Source organism: Calliphora vicina, chromosome 1, assembly GCF_958450345.1.
Source record: "Calliphora vicina chromosome 1, idCalVici1.1, whole genome shotgun sequence".
Lineage (NCBI taxonomy): Eukaryota > Metazoa > Arthropoda > Insecta > Diptera > Calliphoridae > Calliphora > Calliphora vicina.
The window spans coordinates 86,266,253-86,291,482 of NC_088780.1; the positions used below are offsets into that span (position 1 = coordinate 86,266,253).

The 25,230-nt window shown below is 30.7% G+C and overlaps 4 protein-coding genes across 4 annotated transcripts in view; 3 read left to right on the forward strand and 1 right to left on the reverse strand.

The window, feature by feature from the left end:
- Positions 1-216: 216 nt before the first annotated feature.
- Positions 217-989, reverse strand: LOC135949564 (larval cuticle protein A2B-like). The gene is made up of 2 exons (XM_065499159.1): positions 978-989; positions 217-909 (listed from the first exon to the last, which is right to left on the reverse strand). Exons 1-2 carry the CDS (start codon positions 987-989, stop codon positions 319-321), a joined length of 603 nt encoding a protein of 200 aa, XP_065355231.1. The 3' UTR covers positions 217-318.
- A 2,544-nt stretch (positions 990-3,533) lies between these two features.
- The window catches only part of LOC135951281 (cuticle protein-like), a 39,479-nt gene continuing 17,782 nt past the window's right edge, over positions 3,534-25,230 (forward strand). The window contains exons 1-2 of the mRNA XM_065500902.1: positions 3,534-3,589; positions 3,722-4,285. Of these exons, the coding sequence (XP_065356974.1) occupies positions 3,578-3,589; positions 3,722-4,285 (576 nt within the window). The 5' untranslated portion in view covers positions 3,534-3,577. The remainder of the gene's footprint in view (positions 3,590-3,721; positions 4,286-25,230) is intronic.
- Positions 9,437-10,338, forward strand: Ccp84Ae. Its single transcript, XM_065515069.1, has 2 exons — positions 9,437-9,553; positions 9,809-10,338. The coding sequence occupies exons 1-2, from the start codon at positions 9,542-9,544 to the stop codon at positions 10,250-10,252; spliced, it is 456 nt and encodes a 151-aa protein (XP_065371141.1). The 5' UTR covers positions 9,437-9,541; the 3' UTR covers positions 10,253-10,338.
- LOC135963281 (larval cuticle protein A2B-like) lies at positions 16,022-16,660 on the forward strand. The gene is made up of 2 exons (XM_065515066.1): positions 16,022-16,033; positions 16,094-16,660. The coding sequence occupies exons 1-2, from the start codon at positions 16,022-16,024 to the stop codon at positions 16,580-16,582; spliced, it is 501 nt and encodes a 166-aa protein (XP_065371138.1). The 3' UTR covers positions 16,583-16,660.

Consider the following 25,230-nt stretch of genomic DNA (forward strand, 5'->3'; position numbering starts at 1 on the left):
AACCTATTTTTTGTAGTAATTTAAAATAGTACTTGACTGTTTATATTTTAAATTTGGGCTCATGCAGATCACAAATGGATTTTTGGAGATTTTTAAAAATAATGTGAAAGCCGGTGACCAACTTTGAGGGACCAACCACTGCCCTACATTCCGCCAACAAATCCGAAATCAACTTGAAAACACCTGATCTCCTTTAACCATTGTCCGATTGTAAAATATATTTTTTATACATATTTATTTCTTCATTTAAAAATAATACTAAAACAAAATTAAAAAGCATCATCAGTCATGAATAATTTCTTAAAAATTACATCCAAATTAGTGATGAGTAGGCACAGTGTAGGTGGTGTAAGCAGGAGTTTTAACAACTGCTGGAGCAGCATAGTGAGCAACGGGTGCTACGGTTTTAACAACAGCAGGGGAGGCATAGTGAGCTACAGGAGCTACATGGCTGACAACGGCTGGGGCAGAATAGTGAGCTACTGGAGCTATAGTTTTAACAACAGCAGCAGGAGCAGCATAATGAGCCACTGGAGCAACGGTCTTTACAAGAGGTTCACGGTGTACAACAGCATTGAAACCGTTGTGATCATCAGCTGTGTATTGGACGGTACGCTTGAAGCCATCAGCATCGATTAAAGAGTATTCACCGCGAACAACATCACCATCACGTTCTTCTACTTGGCTCTTAGAGTCGCCAGAAACAGCATCTTGAACATTATAACCGTATTTGTATTGGGGATGAGGATCGAATTCATCATCAGCTTTGGCCAAAACAGGAGTAACAGTCTTGACTACAGCAGTTGGAGCTGCATGATAAACATGAGCAGCTGGAGCGGAATGGTAGACATGGGCAGCTGGGAGAAGACCAGCATTGGCCACGGCTAATAAAGCAAAAACAGCAACAAACTGTAACAAAAAAATTAGATTTCAATTAGGTTTAAACTCCTATTTAATAGTAATTAAGTGTATCTTACTTTGAAAGCCATTTTAATGAAGTTTAATGAATGAAGTGACTGATCACAAAGTACTTAAAACAAATACTCAAGCGTGTCTTGCTTGTATGAATTGAAAGCAAAGTTTGATAATTTTTCTGCAAACGTCTGTTGCTTTTATTTCATCAAGTTTTCTCGGGTCAAACGGAGGTCTTGTCGCAGTGAGCGAGATACATATACATCTGCAATAAAAACCGCTACAGTTGTTGGTATAGCTACGCTCAATATTAAAGAGCAACTTGGTTTGTTGATAAAATGCTTTTTTCTTTGATAACGTTTTATTTTTTTTTTTTGTTTAATTGTGCATTAAATGTACGTATTTGACATTGATGATTTATTTAGCTTTTAATCTTTATTAAATAATTTATATCTTGTTTTTGTTAAACATTTTTGAGTGGATGATTTAAACAGAATAATTATTGTAATATTTGTAAAAATATATCATCCTAGTCAATCATTCGTTCTGTTAACAAGAATAACTTAAATAATTTCACTTATTTTGTAAACATATTTATCAATAGGAAAAAACACAAATACATATGTACATTAGAGTGTCCCTTAGAATCAAATTGTTTGATATGTTAAAAGACAAAATTGGTTAAAAAATGTTAAAGTTATTAAAAATTCCCCAGGCCATTAACGTGTCTCAGGGAATTAGAACATAAAATTAAGGAACATAGTTTTTCTCGAAAATCTCAAAATTTAATCGCAGGTACGGAAAAACTATATGAGGTATTTTCATACTTTTTTCTTATTTTTGATCCTTATTATGTTATCAATAAATCCCCATGTGACGATCAAAAAATTCTGAAATTTTTTTAACAAAATTTTTAAAAATTTGAAATTGGAGTTTTGAAACTGCCGTTAAAAAAATATTTTTTTTGGTTGTACCTGCGAATAGGTTAACTGTATGTTTCTTGGTCCATTATTATTGGTCCATTCATGTTTCTTGGTCCATTATTATAGAAAATTCAAAAAGTAGCAAAAAGCAGTAACTTGTGGATTTCCTCTCACTTGGGTCCATATAAGCTTTAATTCATTTTTCTAGGTTCATTGATGAAGAAATTACAAAAAGTACCATTCGAATAAAGAAAAAGTACCATAAAGTCTGTCCCTAGAATTCTTACTCACTTAGGACCATATATGCTTAATATCATGTTTCTAGGTCCATTCAAAAAAGTACCATTAGAATAAAGAAAAAGTACCATAAAGCTCTAACTTGCTTTCTCACTCAGAACCATATATGCTTAAATTCATGTTCCTACGTCCATTATTATAGATAATTCAAAAAGTACCATTCAAATAAAAAAAGTACCAAAAAGCCTCTTCCTAAAATTATGCTTGATTTCATGTTTTTAAGTCCATTGTTATAGAAAATTCAAAAAAGTACCATTAGAACAAAGAAAAAGTACCATGAAATATCCGCTTGAGTTTTCACTCACTTAGGACCATATACGCTTAATTTCATACCATCAGAATAGAAAAAAGTTCCAAAAAGCAGTACCATAAAGTCACCGCCTTCAATTCACTTATGACCATATATGCTTAATTTCATATTTCTAGGTCCATTATTATAGATAATTCAAAAAGTAGCATTTGATGAACAAAAAAGTACCTATAGTTGATTCCTCACATTTTTGTACCTAAATATTATCCCCTATTCATCACTCTAACTTCACTCACATACATATCAGCTAACTTTCCCTGTTCCCTGTTCGAAGTTTAGCTAAGCATGATCGGCTTATTTTTCGCTCATAGGATTACCTGATATTATTTTTAGAATAAGCTGACTTTTGATACGAATCTGGACAGACAGCCCTGCTGGAAAAGAAAATACAGATTATCTTCAATCAATACTAATTGACACTTAAATGAAAATATTATCCAGCTACTTTTTTACAGTTTTAGAAAATTTATATTCTGACCGATCTATAAACTATTAACGTTATTCGCCAGTTAAATAAGGAGTTTTCTACAGAATGTAAATAAAATCTAGATTTTTGACCTTTGGGCGTCAATGTCCTCAAAATCTAGTTATTTTTCTAATAAAATACTGGCAGAATTTAAAGTAAAATATTTAGTTAATATAGTTGCGGAATAATAGAATACCCTTGTTATATTGACACCTAAACAAAACTTTTCTTATTATACAATCAATTTATAACAATATACCTAAGTATGTACATTTTTCTGCAGAACCTATATGACAATTACACTAAATGACGCAAAAAGGCTCAGTTCGATTTCGAGAAAAAAAGACAGACACACAAACAGTGGTCAACAACAATGGAAATAAAACAAAATAAAAACAATTGTTTAAACAGTTAAATAAGTCTTAAAACCAGTTCAGTAGCTCACGTTTAAATCTCTTTTTGTTGCTTTTTTATTTCTTTGGTTAATATCACACTTTAAAGATTTTGATTTGAATTAAATTTCAAAACAGAAGGGAAATAAAAAAACTGTAACTATAAAAACTACGACAAAATCAATTTCAGACAACAAACATAATTTGCTCTTTAAGCAAGTAACATACGAATAACGTAACTTAATTCACTTAACGGTCACTTTTATAACTAATCAAAATGGCATTCAAGGTACGAATACTTTACTTACAGCACCACTAAAGCTTACATGTAGATATAACAATTGTTATATGTACATGCAACTATGTAACTCTATTTATATTATCACACTTTTCATTTTACATTTGTTTATTATTATTTTAGTTTGTCGCTGTTTTTGCTTTGCTCGCTGTCGCCAATGCCGGCTTCCTTCCAGCTGCTCAAGTCTACCATGCTGGCCCTGCTGCTGTCGTCAAGACTGTTGCTCCAGTAGCCCACTATGCTGCTCAACCTGTTTTGGCTAAAGCCGACAACGAATACGATCCCCATCCTCAATACAAATATGGATACAATGTACAAGACAACATTTCTGGTGACTCCAAGAGCCAAGTTGAAGAACGTGATGGTGATGTTGTCCGTGGTGAATACTCTTTGATTGATGCTGATGGCTACAGACGTACCGTTCAATATACTGCCGATCCCATCAATGGCTTCAACGCTGTTGTGAACCGTGAACCCCTTGTCAAAGCTGTAGTTGCCCCCACTATTGTGAAAACTGTTGCTCCAGTTGCCCATTATGCTGCTGCTCCCGTTGCCCATTACGCTGCTGCTCCCGTTGCCCATTACGCCGCTGCCCCAGCAGTAGTCAAGACTGTTGCCCCCGTAGCTCACTATGCTGCTCCATCTTACACCACCTACTCTGCGCCAGCCCACTACGTTGCCCATCATTAAATGCCATTATTGATAACTCATACCGTGACTGATCATTAACTAGATAGATATGATTGTTTTTTAATTTATAGTTAAATAAATTTATTAAAATTATTTGAAAAAAATCTGTATTTTTTGTAAAGCTCAATAACTACAATCAGTGACAGGAATCACACTTTTGGATAATGGCTATCCAATTCCAAAGATAAGAGAATTATGGGCAACAATTTTATATATGCAAATTTTCTATTTCTATAAAATGTTCCACAGTAGAATTTCCAATTAAATTAAAGAATTTAAAAACCGCAGTGTCGGTTGTGCAAAATTGCACATTACATATGGACGATGCACAGTGGTATGAGAAAAAAAAGAGGGAAATAAATCTGTAACGTCTAAACCCTTTGACCGCATGGGCCCACCAGGGGTGCGGTCAGGGTTCCCCAAAGTAGGACACTTCGAGTATGTTCAATTTTTAAAACGATCCTATTTCTTCGGCTGTGTTCCGATTTCAAAACCATTACATATATAGAATCTCCTTGTCGAGCACTACAAAATACCTCCTCGTAGCTATCAATTATCTCTTATAACTTAGGAGATACTATTCGCATTTGAAAATTAAATTTTCAACATTTTTACCCACCCTACTCCAGTTTTTTGATAACAGCTGCTCCAAATATTTTCCGATTTTCTCCATTTTTATTTTATTGTACTAAAAACTAATGTATATTGCAAACCAAAAAAAATCGTGACTGACTCCAAAGTCATATGCATTTGAATTTAAAAATGTTAAAAAGGGCGATTTTCGCTAGTTTTTGGGAAAAAAGTACTTTTTTTCTTTTTAAGTTATCTAAAAAATTTCTAGGAAGATGTATTAGGAATTTACACTTTTCGAAAAGCTAACTTACACTAAATATTTTAAATGAAAATAAATTTCAAAATTGTTGATACCGACGGGACGAGGTTCATCCAAATAACGCCTAATTTTTATGTAAAATTCTCAAATCGGATACTCGATATCAAAATATAGTAACCCTTTTTAGATGGCCAAATATGTTCTTAATTATTTTGTAAGGGTTCCGATAACCCCGGCACTGCACTGTAGTTCCAAATCATAATCTAGGTGGACAAAATTATTTGGCGCCCTTTTTATATAGAATTGGTATCTCCGATTCCAAAAAAAATGTTTAAAAGATCAATATAAACTTTTTTTCAAGTTACAGTATACATATAAAAATCATTAATAAAAAATTAAAAAAAATACGTTTTCATGTGTTTCTGAATTTATTTACTACATTTCAAGTTACAGTAGAGTCTAGATATATAAAAATCAATAATAAATAAAGAAATATTTCTAAAAATTCCATTCCGTAAAAATTAAAAAAAAAAATCATTTCGGCGGGTGCTGGCGGCTACAATTTTTTACAAAGACATTCCCCAGAAGTTTCTTTAAATGATGTATATAGTCATTAATCTTCTTAGAGAAAAAAATCAGTATATTAAGTTGAAAGGACTATAACAGGAAAATGGAGACGAAAATATAGGATATACACTTAATAAAAGCCTATATCAATGTTTATTTATGTTTTGAAGTATGAATTTCTATATGGTAAAACAATTGACATATATCTAATTTAGTAAAGCAGTAAAATATTAAAAAAAATTAACGAAAATATGATTCAAAATTTGTTGAACTTCTGGCGCTTCTGTCGAGAAAACGAAATGTCCAATTGAAAAACCCATTTGTAGTGGAGAAGAGCAGATTGTTAGCTTCCGAAAAAACTTAGTTTTTCCAAATTCTGAAGATACCGATTTTCATAATTTTGTCCACCTAGATTTTGAATTGGAACCACAGTGCCCTGGTATGGATATTATAGCCAAAAAATTAAAAAATCCCATGTTTGGGATTTTTCAACACTTTTTGGGAATTGCGGGATTCTCGCAAACACAACGGGAAAATGTGTTCCAAAAACTGATTTTTTTTTAGAAAAGTGACTACTATGATTGTCATGGAAGCTAAATACTCAACATAGGGTAAAAAAAGGCTACGGTGGCCTATTATACCTGTCGTAAGATGTTTGGTAGAAAATGGGAAAAAGGTATCATCTTCAGACATTTTCTTACAAAGGCTGAGTATAGATGGCGTAATTTAGACATATATAAGGTAGCCAAGTTGATGTGGCCATCTTTTAACGAAAAACGTACTCTGCAACTTATAACCCGGAATAGAAGGGATATATAAAGGTTGCTGGCAGTATTAACGGGACACTGGGCGTTAGGCAAGCACGCAAATCGCCTGGGACTCCCTTTTAACGACCATTGTCGTAGTTGTAAGGATAGGGAAAAAGAGGAAACGATTTTCCACCTTCTCTGCGAATACCCAGCCCTGAGCGTCAAGAGACATAAATTCATGGGCAACTATACATTGACCAACCTTGGTGAGGTATCCGAGTCTAAACTCAATGACCTACTGAGATATCTCACAGCTACATGTTGGGTCTAGCTAGCACATTTTAGTTACATTGCGATGTAAACGACATTACATCTGACGAGTGGTGTAGTCTCATCAAAACGGGGTCCCTTCGACTCTACTAGCGGGTGCTATGTCCGCTTTATAGGGACGCGATTACTGTTAGCAAGTTATTTTTATTTTATTTAGAATTTTATTGCCAATATAGCTGATATTTAAAAATTAATAAATAAACCTGATCTACTCAAGGCCTATTTATATTTAAAATTTCAGCTCATACGGATCATAAATTTTGGCGATTTTTTAAAAAAAAATTGAGACCAGAGGTGACCATATATGTGTGGTTACGCACTGGACCTTTTTAGCGATAGGAAGCTGAACATACGTAAATCAACTCGAAAAAACCAGTTGAATAGACCTATTTATAACAAGTTTTCTTCCGATATACCCCACTGTCCCGCATTTCAACAGAATTATCAAGGTTTTTGGGACCAGCACTAGCTCAGATATCTTAATTATACAAAAAAAATAAATTTGTTAATGTGGTTTTATCATTGTTAACAAGATTGTTCGACTGACAGCTATTTTTTTTTTTGACCATTCAATTTAAATACAAATTAATTTTGAGTAATTTCACTTTGAATGGAATTTTTCACAACTTCTGACGGAAAAGGAGATAATTTTCAATAATCTGGATAATTTGTAACGAGCATCACGTAACGTGAGTGACAAAATGTTCTCGGCTTTTTATGAAAACGGCAAATGTTTGTTCATGCAAATAAGTTATATTAGAATTCTCTTTCATTCATCTTTCTTTTAGGAATAAAATTTTGTGTGCTTTATTATGCAGAATTCGCTAAAATTACGAAAAACACTTCAACTTTTTTTTTGGCAAAATTTTTTATTTTGGCCAAACATTTGTTTTTTCTCATCCATGTAACTATTGTTCTTAGCAAAATGTGTCGCAAATAGTTTAGATAGCTATTTCATCACTCTTTCGAAAAAAAAAGATTAATATTTTTTACCGAAATCAAAAACTTTTTCGACTTTTTTTAAAAAAAAAAGAGCGCAGATATTTTCCCAGAAGACCTATTTGGTCGCTTAGTGGGATGCGAGTTCGATATCTATCAAAATAAATGTTTTGTAACTCAAAACAAGCTATTTTTGACTTTTTTTGCAAAATCAAAAACTTTGTTGAAATTTTTTTCAAAATGGGCCCTTTTTTCCTCAAAAGAAAGCTTTAGGTCTTTTCCTTGAAGACGTTTTTAGTCGCTTAGTGGGATGCGAGTGGGATATCTATCAAAATATTCTTGGCTTTTTATGAAAACGGCAAATGTTTGTTCATGCAAATAAGTTATATTAGAATTCTCTTTCTTCATCAATCTTATACCTAGATTTTATGTGCTAAAGCAAAATTCGCTAAAATTATGAAAAACACTTCAACTTTCAAACAATTCAAATTCTCCTCGGAATTGCACTTATATACTCATAAAAGTGTTAGTTATGGAAAAATTATTATAAAATTTAGCACAGGAATAATGCTGAAAAATTTAGTGAAAATCGGACCACATTTGGTCCTAGTCCCTACTAAAGTCCCTCTTAGAAATTCACCTTAATGTTCACAATTAACTTTAAAACTTTAGTATGGTGCTTTATAAAAATCTTAATCATTTTCCAAATGTTATTATGATCGGTACATAATTGCCCATATGACCCATATAAGGCCCCTTAAGAAATTGGACATGAACGAGTTATTGAACCTAGCCCCACATAAGGATTCCTTAAGAAAACGTGTATTTTTAGCAAAAATTTAAAACGGTGAAATATTAAACAAATCGCCAAAAATAATTGCGCAAACTTTCTTCTTGTTCTTGAATATAGCGATTTAAAATTTTATTGTGGTATATACAATATTTTATTAAAAACTAGTTTCACCTTTTACTTTTTTGAAAATGCAAATATGATGCAGAATTTTTTTGTCTATCGAGCTGCATAATTATTTTTTTTTATATTTCTTAAAATTATTTTTTGGCTTTTTGTCAAGGTTTTCTGGTTAAATGCTCCTTTAGTGTTGTTCGTTGTTGTCGTTGTTCTTTAACTGAGAACTGATTTACGACTTTACTTTATACATAGCAGAATATATCGACCTGTTCCGTTAAGCAAACACTACGGTTTAGTCGGCAAACCCAGAATTAAAGTAAACAACTTCCTTGACAATTTAACTTAATATCTCATATTTTGTTTATTTAGCTAAATTTATTTAAAAAGTATTTCTGCTACACTAAAAATGAGTTAAATATTTCTATTATTTTAAAATTGTTGGTATTATCACTCGAACTGCACAGTTAAAAAATATTTCCTAAACTGAAAATGTGAAGCACGTTTTAATTCTATACCATAATTTGCATTATAAAATCGCTTGGTTGAAAATATTAAAAACTTTTATTGAATTTGGTTAAACAAATTATGTAAAAACAAAAAAACCAAAAACTGAAAGAAACAAAAATTAACAGTACGAGTATTATTAGCAAACAAACCTAAAGAACACAGTTATGACGAAATGAAGTGAAATATCAAAGTTGGTATTAGTTGTTGGGGTGCATGTGCAGAATATTAATTTTGAATTTTTATCGAAAAAGCAAAACATGACCAAAAGTGAATTTCAATGAAGACGACTCAATGACAAATTATCAACTATAAATTGTGGCCCATTAGCAGAGGGAAGACATTCAGTGTTTTGTGCACCACGTGTAAAGAACAATTTAAGTGTTTAAACTTAAACAAAAAATCAATTTAAATAAAAAACAATGGCCTGCAAGGTGGGTTAAAAGAAACAATTAAATAAAAAATACAAGAAAAATAAAAAAATCATTTGAACTTAAAAAAAAACAAATGCAAACAAACCACTCAAATGGAGCAAAAAGGACTATAGAAATGATATTTATTTAAAAAAGTTAAATTAAAGAAAAATGTGACAAAATTTAAATGAAATTTAATCAAAATTAAAATAAATCAAATATAAATACCTATGTAAACTAATAAAATTATATTATTTATTGTGTTTCTTTGTGTAGTTTGTGATTGCCCTCGCTTTATTCGCTGTCGCCAATGCCGCTGTTGTAGTACCAGCTGGTCCCGTTTTGGCCAAGACCGTCGAACTTGAAGAATACGATGCTCATCCTCAATACCAATACGGTTACAATGTACAAGACAACCTCTCTGGTGACTCCAAGGGTCATGTGGAGGAACGCGATGGCGATGTTGTTCGCGGTGAATACACCTTGATCGATGCTGATGGCCTTAAACGTACTGTCACCTACACTGCCGATCCCATCAACGGTTTCAACGCTGTTGTCCGCCGTGAACCCGTCGTAGTCGCTGCTCCCATTGTTAAAGCCGCCCCCGTCGTTGCTGCTCCCGCCCCAATCGTAAGAGCCGCTCCATATGTCGCTGCTCCCGTTGTCAGAACTGCTCCCTTCGTTGCCGCTGCTCCTGCGTACACCGTCAGACACTTTTAAATCGGGCATTTGTTAATTTTGTAGACCTCTTTGTTGACTAGTTTTTGTTTTAAACATAATAAATGTGATAAAAAATTGAATCATAATTTTGAAATTGTTTCTTTTTTACATAATGGTCAATCGTAAAATGCAAACCTTAAAAGCGGAAATATCGTATCCAACAATTTATTCGATTTTCGTTTTTAAATGCAGATTAATAATTTAGGTTATGTTTTTAGAAAACACGTACAAACACTTTTATTTATTATCAGAAATGGATTTTAAATTACTGCCCATTAGATTGATTGTAAACTTAATAATCTGTTAATATGGTGAAAAGATTTCTAACTCATCCTGCCTTAGAAAATGTTGGGTCTCCGACATATCTATTTGTATATACATTAGGGTGGCCCTTAATAAACGAAAGTTGGATTTTGGCCATTCTCATCCCCCAGTTTGGTGAACATTAGTAAAAAAATCATCCTGAAAAAATTTTAGGTAAATCGGTTGGGGTTAAGACGTGCCGCAAGCCCTCTGAAGTTTTGAGATGCATTTACAAGGGGAACAAATTCATTTTTTTCAGTTTTTGTAAAAATTTTGCCATTAAAAAATTACTTTTGTAATTCAATTTAAAAGAATCGAAATGTGTACGTAATTGTCGTTCTAATGAGACATAAAAAACAGAAATCGGTTAAAAAATTTTAAAGTTATTAAAAATTCGCCAGGCCATTAACGTGTCTCAGGCCACTAGAACAAGAAATGTTGGAACAAAATTAACATATTTTGAGAAATATTAAAATAAAAGCTCATTTTTACTTAAAATATGTCCATATTTACTTGTATATGAGTTTTTGTCTTCGTAGGATACCGTTAACCTATTCTTAGGTATGAACAAAAAAAATTAATTTTTTTAACGGCAGTTTCAAAACTCCATTTTCAAATTTTTAAAAATTTTGTTAAACAAATTTCAGAATTTTTTGATCATCTCATTGGGATTTATTAAGAGTATAATAGGGAATTAAATCGTGAAAAAAATATGAAAATATCTCTTATAGTTTTTCCGTACCTGCGATTTAAATTTTGAAATTTTCGAGAAAAACCAATTATTTGGCAATTTTTAGGCCAATGAGCTCTATTTTCTTACTCTTATGAATTTTAAGCAAAACTTAATTAGAATATTATAGTCCAGATAATTCTAAATATACTCTGAAACTTTTACTAAAATCAAAAAACGTTAACCCTTAAATCGTGAAGGTCAAAGGTCAAATTTTTCAATATTTGGAATTTCTCTTGGAAAGATTTTGAAATGTTCGAAATGTTGTATATTTTTGGGCCGATTTTAATGAAATTTAACAAAAATATAACACAAAGCCTAGTATTTACAAAAGCAGCAGAAAAATTAAAATTAACCCTATATAGCACTTGGTGTTAAAATGACCCCAAACTTCTAAAACCATAAAAAATTATGATTTTAAAAGTTTGGTGTCATTTTAACCCCAAGTGCCATTAAGCGTTAATTTCCATTCTTGTGCTGTTATTATAAACCCTAGAGTTTATGTTATATTTTTGTTAAATTTCATCAAAATCGGCCCAAAAATATACAACATTTCGATCATTTCGAAATCTTTCCAAGAGAAATTCCAAATATTGAAAAATTTTACCTTTGACCTTCACGATTTAAGGGTTAACGTCTTCCGATTTTAGTAGAAGTTTCAGAGTATATTTTGAATTATCTGGACTATAATATTCTGAATAGGTTTTACTTAAAATTCATAAGAGTAAGGAAATAGAGCTCATTGGCCTAAAAATTGCCAAATAATTGGTTTTTCTCGAAAATTTCAAAATTTAAATCGCAGGTACGGAAAAACTATAAGAGATATTTTCATAATTTTTTCACATTTTTATTCCCTATTATACTCTTAATAAATCCCAATGAGATGATCAAAAAATTCTGAAATTTGTTTAACAAAATTTTTAAAAATTTGAAAATGGAGTTTTGAAACTGCCGTTAAAAAAATTAAATTTTTTTGTTCATACCTAAGAATAGGTTAACGGTATCCTACGAAGACAAAAACTCATATACAAGTAAATATGGACATATTTTAAGTAAAAATGAGCTTTTATTTTAATATTTCTCAAAATATGTTAATTTTGTTCCTACATTTCATGTTCTAGTGGCCTGAGACACGTTAATGGCCTGGCGAATTTTTAATAACTTTAACATTTTTTGACCGATTTCTGTTTTTTATGTCTCATTAGAACGACAATTACGTACACATTTCGATTCTTTTAAATTAAATTACAAAAGTAATTTTTTATTGGCAAAATTTTTACAAAAACTGAAAAAAATGCATTTTTTCCCCTTGTAAATGCATCTCAAAACTTCAGAGGGCTTGCGGCACGTCTTAACCCCAACCGATTTACCTAAAATTTTTTCAGGATGATTTTTTTGCTAATGTTCACCAAACTGGAGGGTGAGAATGGCCAAAATCCAACTTTCGTTTATTAAGGGCCACCCTAATATACATACATCGGGAACTGGTGAATAAAATAGTGGAATATTAAAGGATCTCAAATGTTTACATCTTCCGAAGCAATGGGTATAACCTCTTAAGATCCGAATATTTGAAGTTAATTAGGTTCAATAGCCATACAATTTTAGAAAATTACCTCTTCAAAAGTTCACTTAAGTAATTAATCAATTTAAAAAATTACCAATAGTTTAAATATAACTGAATATTTACAATTCAAAACGTCTTCAAGAAAAGTGTTCAAAAAAATTCTAAAATCTGGAGGATAAATTTAGTTTGTATTGCCCGCCTCGTGGTACTATGCGAAACATTTGGTTATAGCCCTAGTGCAAAGATTATTTACACCCACGGTCTGAACAGGATAATACTTGAAATCGATCAGATGCATCTTTATGTCAAAGTACTTAATATTAAATGATTCTGACACTTATCTTTCCTATGCAAATTTCACATAAAGAACACGAAAACTGTGGAGGTTGATACAATTATTCCTCCAAGAGATAACTGGGAACCCTTGAATCATAATACCTATGATTTTAATAATATATGGTCGCAACATTCCCCCATGAAATAACTGGGAGTCCTTGAATCATAATAATGAACCTATCTAAGTATTTACCGATCCACAGCGGGTCAGAATCAAAATTTTTGGAAATAAATCTGGCAAGCCTATTAAAATTTTGATACAAATTTTAGTTTTGGGAATTCAATAAATAAGTAATAAAATCTTTATTTATTAAGCAAACTCAATAAAATTTTCAATGCTTTTTAAATTTGTGATTCTAAATAACAGAGTGTTAAAAAACTTGTCAAAAGGTCAAAGGGAATCCAGTAATTCCAAAAAATTGGAGCAAAAATTCCATTTTTTTACAATTTTGTCCAGATTTTCTTCTGGGCTGGGAACATACTTTGGGGATAAATAGGGAACACATCAAAGTTTCTAAAGCTGCTTTCCGTTTTTATCCCAGCTTTGGGATTTGAGAACATGTGGCCCAGGGCGTAGGGGCGACATATTCGAAAAAATATATCAGAAAAATATAAAATTGTTATATGTTCTTAAAGAAAGTGAAAATCTACTATTTTTTGAGTATTTAAATTGAAAATCGTTTATTTATGGATCCATAATCGACATTACTCTGAAATCTTTTGTATGTTACTCTTTATTTAGTTTTCTAACTAACAAAGAAATTATGTATTTTTAAAAATGCCTATAACTTGGAAATTATAGGAGATATGTAAATAGCATACACAAGTATATTTCAAAAACTAGCCGAGTAAAAAAAAATAAAAGTTCGCATAAAACACTTAAAAAAGGAGTTTTAAATAGCCGTCTTAAAAAAAAAACTCGAAAACTGAGGACTTTTATATTTTCCGTCAGAAAAAAACTCATTTGAGGACTTTAATTTTTTTCGTCATAAAATAAAAGTCATTTGAGGAGTTTTATTTTTCCCGTCAAAAAATAAAACTCTTTTCGTTTATTTTCTGTTTTTTTGAGTATCTTTCTTTATTGAGTATGAATAATGTAGTAATTTAATTAAGAGAAAGAAAAACAACAACAATTTCATAATAGGAATCAAACAATAACAAATTAAAATCCCACTTGATATTATTTTAATGAAAAATTATTCAATTGCAATGCAAGGGGCTTTACAAATTGTAATGATCTGACCAGCGGCAAGCTTTAGGTGTTAATTTACATAAAATGAGTATTATTTTCTGACAGAAAAAATAAAACTCTTCAAATAACTTTTATTTTATGACGGATAAACTAAAAGACCTCAAATGAGTTTTTTTTTATGGCGGTTATTTTAAACTCATTTTTTAAGAGCTTCATACGAACTTTTATTTTTACGTTGAAAAGTAACTGTTTTAGATGGATTTTTATTTTTAACCCTTAAAATCATGCATTTACTTTTATTTTTCTATAAATTATCAAATATTTAGTTGATTTTTATTTATTATATTGAGTTTAGCTTTAGTTTGATTTAGAATTTCTTTAGCTGAAACTTTTCGTACTCCATTTGATTTTTCTAAATTAGAATCTGAATTAGTATCAAGGCTATATTCGTCTAAAATTAATTGGAACTGGAATGTATAACTGTTATAAGATAACTTTTTTGATATCACTTATAACCGTTACGGTCCCCCATGAAATAACTCTGAGTCCTTGAATCATAATAATAAAACTACCGATCATTCATTGAAATAAAATAGCACGGGAAGAGGAGTTTGCTGTGAGAAGTATTCTAAACATATTCATTGAAAATTACATAAAGGCAATTTCTCAACTAACAAAACGTATCAAAACTAGATCACAATCTAATGAAACTGCGGATGGAGCGAATGTTAATACAAACTTCAGTCGTGTGGATATATTTAACTACACATTTGTGGAAAATCATCCAAAGCGATGCAGGACATTTTCACCTTAATTGATTTTTTAATCCACAAAATGGGCGCATTTGTAGTTAAGAGAACATGCATCCACAACGTATCACTATTTGTTACGGATTATCCCGTCGAAAATAAACAAGTGTAATACAACTAATATTTAATTTAATATTAGCGAATAACATTCTTCTACATTCAAGAGCAAAATAACAATCCAAAATATAAAAAATTGCATTCATGAAATTGCATACTACGGATTAATGTCATGATCGTAAATGATTGTAAAAATAATTAATTTTAAACCTACGCAGCATGTAAACGTTTCTCCAGCATAAGAGAAATAATGGACACGAATAATTAAGACACGAAACTAAATACTTAATGCTGATTTAGCGCAAATTTGCCAAAACTATCAAAAGCTTTATTTACATTTAAATTTACAGTTGTACATTTGGCAAATGACATTAATCTGTTACCAGAAAACAAGTTGCACAGTTTCGAATTGTGTTTTGATTTTAATTCATTATTCAATAATGGCCAAATTGTGCTCATAAATGAGAAACAATTAACTGACTTAAATAAATATGTACTATGTAGATAAATATAAAGCAATAAATAAATATGAAAGTGACAAAAACAAAAAAAAAATCTTGCAAGTACATATTTGAAAGTGAAGTTGAATTTCGAATATAATTGTTGTTGCAATATACATATCTACACTCCTTTGTATGAAATATGATAGATCTGGCACATAATTCATAAATTGTGATAATTTGGTATAAATATCAATTCAAATTTTAATATTAATCATAAAAATTCAAATCATAAAACATTTCATAACAACTACTCCTACAAAACAAATTTTAAAATGGCATTCAAGGTAAAGAAAACAATAAAAAATCATACAAGGACTATAAATCTATAATTTTTATTTAAACAGTTTGTTGCTCTCCTTGCTTTCATCGCTGTGGCCAGTGCTGGTGTTGTTCCTGTAGCTCAAGTTTATCATCCTGCTGCTGCACCCACCACTGTGATCAAATCTTTTGCACCTGTAGCTTATGCTCATCCCCAACCCGTTTTGGCCAAACATCATGATGATCAATACGATCCTCATCCCCAATACAAATTCGCCTACGAAGTTAACGATGAACATACTGGTGATAATCACAGCCACCAAGAAGAACGTGATGGTGATATTGTACATGGTGAATACTCCTTAATTGATGCTGATGGTTTCAGACGTGTAGTCCAATATACGGTTGATCCTCACAGTGGTTTTAATGCCGTCGGTAATCGTATTCCTTTGGATCAACACGTTAAGACTGTTGTAAAACAGGTAGCCGCTCCTGTTCATTATGTTGCACCTGCTCCAGCCACCACTTTTGTCAAACAATATCCAGTTCCAATAGCTTATCATCAACATCATTAAATGTCATTTAATTAAGGATTGCTGTTGTCATTTCTTTTATTTAGTTTTAAGAATAAATTGTTGCATATTTGAAAAAAATATCTTGTTATTTCATTTGTTGATTTATTTTTTGTAGATATAAAAAACATATATAAATTTTAAACTTAGGACAAAATAGAAAAGTTATTTAAAGAAATTTACCAATGAATTAGGTCGGTCTTGTATTGTTTATTATTTCTTCCGCCATAACTAAGATAATGCCTATATAATATAATACTGGGAAGCACTTAGGATCAGAGTATTTCACTTCCTTGTGGAGTTCTCTAGTACTTCAGACCAATTTGATAGATTCTGTTAGTGACACATCTTTGTGAAAGTCCAGATCATAAAAACTAAGTCATATTTGTCAATATTTCTCATTTCTCGAATGATTCACAGAAAATCAATTCAAATTAAAGAATCACTATTAAATTGATTGAAATAGCGGAAACCCAGCGTGTGCTACCACGCTAAAAAAAATTTATTAATAGAGGGGTTTTATAATAAACATTTTTATACCATATTAATGTATAAAAAGAGGGATCAATTTAACCCCTTAAACATTCGAATTTCTAAAAAGTGACAAAATTTATTCGAATTTTTTTTTTTAGTTGGACTACAATTCTATTTGAATAAAATTTTTTTGGATATGGGGTACAAAAAAGTACTAAAACTTGGGATTTGGATTGGGATTCCCTTAAAAGTACAAAAATCAAAAAGTACCACAAACTAGTTTGGAGCTAATCGGTTGAATGGTTTCAGAGTCTATAACGGACATAGGTAGAAACATTTTTTGTGTTTTATATATGGGGCATTTCAAGTCAAGTGAACCAACTTTTGAAATCGATGTCTTCCGATCGTGATGAAATTTGCACCAAGGTTAGTTCTATTGGATATTAATTCAGACACAACAAGATCGGTAGAGAACTTTCTGAGTTAGAAAAAAAGTCAAAAATTGTACGTATTGAGTTACAGAATATTTATTTTAATAGATATCCCACTCGCATTCCAATAAGCGACCAAAAGGGTCTTCAAGGAAAATATCTAAGCTTTTGTTTGAGCTAAAAAAAATTAAAAAAAAGTCAACAGTTTTTGATTTTGCAAAAAAAGTCAAAATTTTATGTTTTGATTTACAAAACATTTATTTTGATAGATACCGAACTCGCATCCCACTAAGTGATGGTCTTCAAGGAAAATATCTGAGCTTTATTTTAAGAAAAATATATAAAATTTTTTTTTTAAATATTTTTTTGGAATGATTGAAGAAAGAGCTAAACTATTTGGGACACATTTTGTTAAGAACAATAGGTAATAAGTTATATGGATAAGAAAAACACCTGCTTGGTCAAAATGTCAAATTTTTACCCCCTCTAACTCAGACAGTTCTCGACCAATCTTGTTGAAAAATTCTGTCGATTTCAAAACTTGGTTCACTTGACATGAAAAGCCCCATATATAGAACACAAAAAATGTTTCTACCTATGTCCGTTATAAACTCTGAAACCATTCAACCGATTAGCTCCAAACTAGTTTCATTGGAAAGGAAATTTTCTGAAGATGATTTTAGACACCTAAAATTCTAAACTATTTGGGACACATTTTGTTAAGAACAATAGGTAATAAGTTATATGGATAAGAAAAAACACCTGCTTAATCAAAATGTCAAATTTTTACCCCCTCTAACTCAGACAGTTCTCGACCAATCTTGTTGAAAAATTCTGTCGATTTCAAAACTTGGTTCACTTGACATGAAAAGCCCCATATATAGATTTTATTAGCAATAAATTCGGTTATCACAACCAAAACAATTTGTTCTGTGTAACAAAAACAGGAGAATGTTTATTTAATACAGGAATATTAGCTTTTCTAGAAGGTTGACTTAACGCATATATACATTTTAAGGTCTTAATTATTAACATGTTTATTAATATTAAAACATCTAAGGATATTTATTTTAAGAGAAAAAGGCAATATATAAAAACAAATATGAATTCTGTTTTGAAAAACTTTTCTATCGGAACGAATTTGTTCCTGATTTAACTTAGACGGATATTTTAATAAAAATATAACATTATTGAACATGATGAACATGATGACAGAATTAGTCCAATAATTACTAATTTTTAAATACAATTTTATTTCGGCCATTTACGTTTAAAACAAGACAAATATAACTAATTTGGATAACTGATCTATTTTGCCCATTTTCAATAGGAAAATTTTCAGATCAACAAAGAATATTTGGGAATTTCATACACATACGTCGTTTCATTATGGCCATCCATCATGACAGAAACATACAGACGGACGGACATATTAAGATATTCTTAGAATTTTATAAGGACCCATTAAATTCGATTTGTTACAAACGGAATAACAAACTCAATATGAATATTGTTTCTACCAAAATTTCAATCCAATAACTTCATGAACGGAACAAGTTAATATTTTCCACCATTATCAATATTAATCCAGTTCAATTTTCACTAAATTAACTTCTATAAAATATCTGACAACAATAATCAGTAGTAATTCTCTTACCCTACAATTATTTAAGCGAAAACAATTCAATTATATTTTGAATAAATTGAATTAAATAAGAGTGAACAAACAACACAATACATACTTACTAAATGACATATAAAACGTAAAATATTAAAATTGATGTTCATGATGATTTATTTTGAAGATTTCAATTATGGCAACAATTTTCTTGCCAACAGTAAAATACCACAAGTGATCAACTGCATTTAAGGTCACTTCAGCTCATATTCTCAACAGTGGCATTCACACATGCGTACACAATGACGCACACAACTATGATGATTGTGTTGATAAAATCAGCATATTTCGAATCAGGAGGATGGTCGAAATGAATGAAATTAAGCCAACCAACACTCACTTAAATTGGGCTTCATCGGTAAATCCAACGAAACTATCCCAGCAGTTCTAGCAGTTCCCGAACTAGTAATATTACTTTTAATTGAGGGTGACAAGCATGTCCTAAGCAGGGGGTTATGGTCCTATTTGATTACAATTAGACTGTCTTATAGCTGGTCCATAGTAGTCAACGCTTTGGATTCACATACCGGTTACATAGAGGCAGTGACCCTGCTAGCTATATAACTGGTTACTTGATCGGCAACATAACGAGTTATTTTAACATTTACGGGTGCTAATTGACCTCAAATAGTCTGCTAAAAAGATGTCTCATAAACAGTACAATAACCGATTGCTTTTAAACCTTCCTTTTAAAACTCTACAATAGATTACTTTTGGTGAGTAAAATAACTATTTTCTAAAATGCAGTAAAAAATTAACTTTTTAAGTGACTACACTCTAGGTTACTTATTAAACACAATTCGTATAAAACCAGTTTGTACGAATTACCCACAAAAAAGTGCTGTACAAAATAAAAGTTTAAAGCGACTACAGATTACTTAGATACACTTAAGTGGCAATTGTCTTCACGCTAGATTGCATGGGATGTATAAAGTAACCAATTGACTTCTTTTTGCACTACAAAGATCACATACGTTACGAAATGTCATGTAATTCCAAATAATGTTTTATTTTTCGTTTCCCTTCGCTGCTTTAAAAACAATAAATGAACCAAAAATAACAATGTTTTAACAATGCATTCAGTAATGTGTAATTTTAAGATTGCTGTCGTTTTAAACCAAAGCTAAAAAGCAAAAGTACACAGGAACAACATGCTCATACGCGAACGAGTAAAATTAAACAATTCAAGACATTGGACGATAAAAATCGATGAATGCAAAATAACAACCGTAACTCTCAGTATGTACATGTTTTCACATTGAACTTTAACTGTTCATTCGATCTTTGAATATTCGATTTTTTCGGTTGAAGACATTGGTTTTCTATCTGATGGCTGCATGGTACAATCCGTAAGATTCTTTTTCGTTTTGTATGTGGCCTGTGTTGAATGCAGACTTTTAAGAAACGAACTTATTTAAACATTTTATTAAACCTTTTGTATTAAACTGCGGCGGAATATAGAAAATGTTTAATTATGTAATTGAATATTTGTTTATAAATATTTCATATATTCAACATTGCGACTTGTTGTACTTTGACGACTTGTGTTGACTTGGAAAAAAATTAAACAAATCGGTTCTGAAAACCCAAAAAAGCTTTTCTTAAAATGGTCCAACTCACGTACATTACAGGGTAATTAAAAAAGTGTAAATATATCTGTAACTTCTAAACGGATGAGGAGGGGCAGAAAGAAGATATCTACAAAAACATCGTTAAAATTATATATCTGTTATAGATTACGATATATTCGCATTTGTAAATTAAAATTTAAATTTTTTATCTACAACAAATTTAAAATTAGAAAAGTCTTTTTTAATTACTTTTCCAAAAAAAGTACTTACGCTAATATTTAGGTATTAGGGCTATAACTATAATAGCATAGTCGAATAGACCATTGAAAGTTATTTAAAAAATGGTATTACTTTTTCGCAGTTGTCAAAAAAGTTTACCCACTAAACGCGGTAAAGTTTGAAGATAATTTTTTTATACAATAAATGCATATAGATTTTTTTTATAATCGAGAATCTATATTTAAAATTTGCGGTAGGGGGAAAAATCCGATACTTTACTAAAAAAAATAAAACAAGTAGGAGAGCTATATTCGGCTGTACCGAGTATTATATACCCTTCACCAAATTATACTTCAAAATACAAATTTTAAATATTTTTAGGTAAACAAAATTATTTTTTTTTACAATTTTTTTGAATTTTTTTTTTTAAATTTTAAAAAAAAATTTTTTGTTTTTAAAATTTTTTTTTTTTTGGTGAAAAAACAAATTCGTGGCGCTAGGGCCAAAATTTGGTTAAAGCCCTAGTATATATATATATGTATATTTAGCTGAAACGTAAATATTATTAAAGAAAAACAATTTAAAAATTTGTATTACTGGGAATTCCTTCCTAAGTAAAATTTGGGCCATATTATCTCTAATCTCATTGGCTACCCGACCTTATCGTTTTAAAAGTGTTTTTGGGAATTATGGAATTCTCAATAACAAATCTCCATATATTACGCATTTTTAAGATCGTTCTTTAATATATGTATATTAGGCAGAGATCGAAAATAACTCGTCCATATACCACAAAAACCAAATTGTGATTTATATTTTTGTGATAAAAATAAATCACTGAAAATAACAATTATAAAATGATTTGTATTTAAATGGTTTGGTATGACCTTTATTAGTTTTTGTTGTTTTTTAATGGTTTGGTGTGAGATAAACAATTCATTTGTTCTTGTTCTTAATATCTGTTACTTTCTCTTTTATTTACATACAATAACATATTGCTAGTAATTTTTAACAAATTATGGAAAGAATATGATAAGTATGAAGTAATGAAATCTGAGTAACAGAAATGAGAATTTTTTTTAAATTGTTATTAATTTTTTGATAAATTTTATATATTTATTTTTTATATTTGCATCAAATGCATTTTTGCGATTTATTTTTCATGTTCGCAAATAAAAGCCACAAGCTGACCTTTACGAAAAAAATAAATTATAAATCACTCATCCAGATTATTTGTGTTTGTTTCTTTTCTGTTTCTCTCAACCCCAACCCTTAAATGTTCTAGAATAAATCACTCTCTCAGTGATATATCACAAAAAAATATTTTTAAATGGCTGCGAATGAGAATTTACCATTGAAATGAAAGTGAACCCTTTATTTTCGGTCTCTGATATTAGGTTAAGGGCCATTATTACAACTTGCCTTTATAGTTAAAGGTAACTTTAAGCAATAGAAAAAGGTGCCTTAAAGTTAACTTTAACTATAACGGCAAGTTGTAATAATGGCCCTAAATGCAGGAATTTATCATTTAAATCATTCTAGATAGTTTTTTTGAAATTTAATTTGGTAATGCAACCTGTAACATACATTTTATAATCAATGTTTTGATAGTTTTAAAAATCTGCCTAGATCACATCCATGTTCATTTGAAAACTATAAAGTTTATTATATATGTATGTATGTTTATTGTTGTTCTCTGCCTTTGGCAACTGAGTGTTAAGGTCAAAGTCAACCATTATTTTTATGCTGTTTTCGATGTTTTGAGCATAATAATGTATTGCTGCTGCCGGTTTTTTCTTGTTGCTGGTAATTACCCTTGTATCGTTTTTCTTCTGTTACTAAGACAAAAAAATATAACAGTGGCTATAGCAAAACAGCGAAGACTTTCCAAAAACACTCCCAATATACACCAGTCAAATTACAGTTAACAGCTACGCATGTTTTGTGTACCCTACATTTAAACGATCGTTATAATCAAATAAGGATCGATTTAGACTATCCTCGAGTTTATCCACATTCATGATATTTTTAGACAATGAAGAGCAAGGATGCTTTCAAAATATAATAAATCTAATTTTGATAATGTATGTACTATAAATATTATAGACGCCAAATAACAGTAGGTTCATGACGTATTTATAGTATTTTATTGGTCAATATTTAAACTAGATGATATTTTCGTTCTCTGTTGTTCTATTTTATACAAAATAATGCTATACTTGAGCTTTTAGTATTTGTATGTCTTTTATTAGCAGCATTCACCGATCACTAAAATGAATGATTAAGCACAAGTCTGGTATTAGTATGATGACTAATTGTTGACCATGCCCAATTAAAATGTGCTACCTATTTAATACATAGCACGTTGTAAAATTGTCATGTACACGCACAATATACAAATAATTAAACAAACTGTGTACTTTAATCTTTTATTACGGGTTAAAAAATAATCCGTTGTAATTGACTCACAATCAGTGATGCCAAGTGTAGGGAATTTTCCCTTTCTGTAGGGATTTTTTTTTAAAAATTTCGCATGTAGGGAAAAATTAAAATATTTTTTACTTTTGTAGAATTGTAGGGATTTTTTTGCAATGGCAATTTAAAACTATATATTTTCCAAATATAAATTAAAAAATATAAAATTTGTTTAAGTGTATCATTAGAAATCTATTTGCCATTTCCTTAAAGAACTATCTGCGCTGATAATTTTTGACAACTACTACAATGAATTTTCTTTTGAAGTAAACACTTATTTGGTTTTTACATACGTATCCCATCTTTGCAGGTCGATTGTAATAAGTAATTTTTTAAGTAATAAATAACATTATAAATTAAAAAATGACAAATTTTAGAAAAAAATTCCGATTCGTATTCTGATAATGATGAAAACAAAGCAAAGAAATACGGCTCAAGTTGGTTGAGATACGAGAAGCTAATGTGACGGCTGGAGCCCTTCAAATATGACGACTTTAAAAAAAAAAAAAAATCTTTTTTTGACAAACAAGTCCCGGAAAAAACAATGATGTTGCCAATTTCAAAATCCGCTTAAGCCTTTATTTTGTTAAAAACAACTGAAGGGAAAATAAATAGTGTGTGTAGGGAAAAAAGGGATTTTTTTCATAAGTGTAGGGATTTCAGAAAAAATCTCCTGGCATCACTGCTCACAATTCATTCATTCACCAAAGAAACACTGAAATGATTACAAAACAGGGACGTAGTAATCACACGTTGTTTCTATCAACAACAATTTTAGGGGTTTTCCACACGTCACTGTATTGTGTGTTCATTTGAACACATGTGAATTAATGCACGTAATGTGATGGGTGTGAATGGAATATTGAAAAATATTATTCTGGCTTAATACAGGGTGTAGCGGCATATTTAATGCTTTAGAAGACTTTGATAAATTGTACATTATATTCCGATAAATTGATTTAAAAATCGGATGTCGTTCATACAGGGAGCTTAGAGTTTTTCCATCTTGATTTTTATTGGTCTAACACCCACCTTAAAGTATACCGATCGACTTAGAATGGCTGGTTGGCTGGCTGTCCATGTAAACCTTGTGCGCAGAGTACAGGTCGCAATTTTGAAGATATTTCGTTCAAATTTGGTATATATAATTTTTTTGGACCAAGGACGAAGCCTATTGAAACTGGCTGAAATCGGTCCATTATTTCACCTAGCCCCATACAAATGTCCTCTCGAAATTGGACTTAATCGGTCATAAATGTTTAATTTACATATGTATCTACACAAATTTCGCTCCAAATAAGTTTTATATATACAAAATTCATGTCACCAAATTTTGTTACGATCGGTCCATAATTAGTCATAGCTCCAATATAGACCCGCTTCCGAAAATCACTTTAACGTGCTTAAATCACTTAAAAATGTTGGTATATACACAAAATAACCACATAAATAACTTTCAAATAGACATAAATCACACGACCTAATTTTATGGTGATCGGTCCATAATTGGTCATAGCTCCCATATAAAGGCCACTTCCGAAAATCACTCACGAATATAAATTATTGATATTTTAAAAGAAAAATATTTTTACTCATTTACTTGGTGTAGGGTATTATATTGTCGGGCTTGACCGACCATACTCTCTTACTTGTTTTATTTCTGTCTACGCCATATATGAGCTGGTTGTCCTCTTCTGTGGTTGTAGAGCAGGTTCCACTAAATAGCAGTTGTAGCAATATCTGAGCTTGGCTTCCATATGGTGTGACCTATCCAGCATCTAACTGGTTCGTTAGATGCTGTTT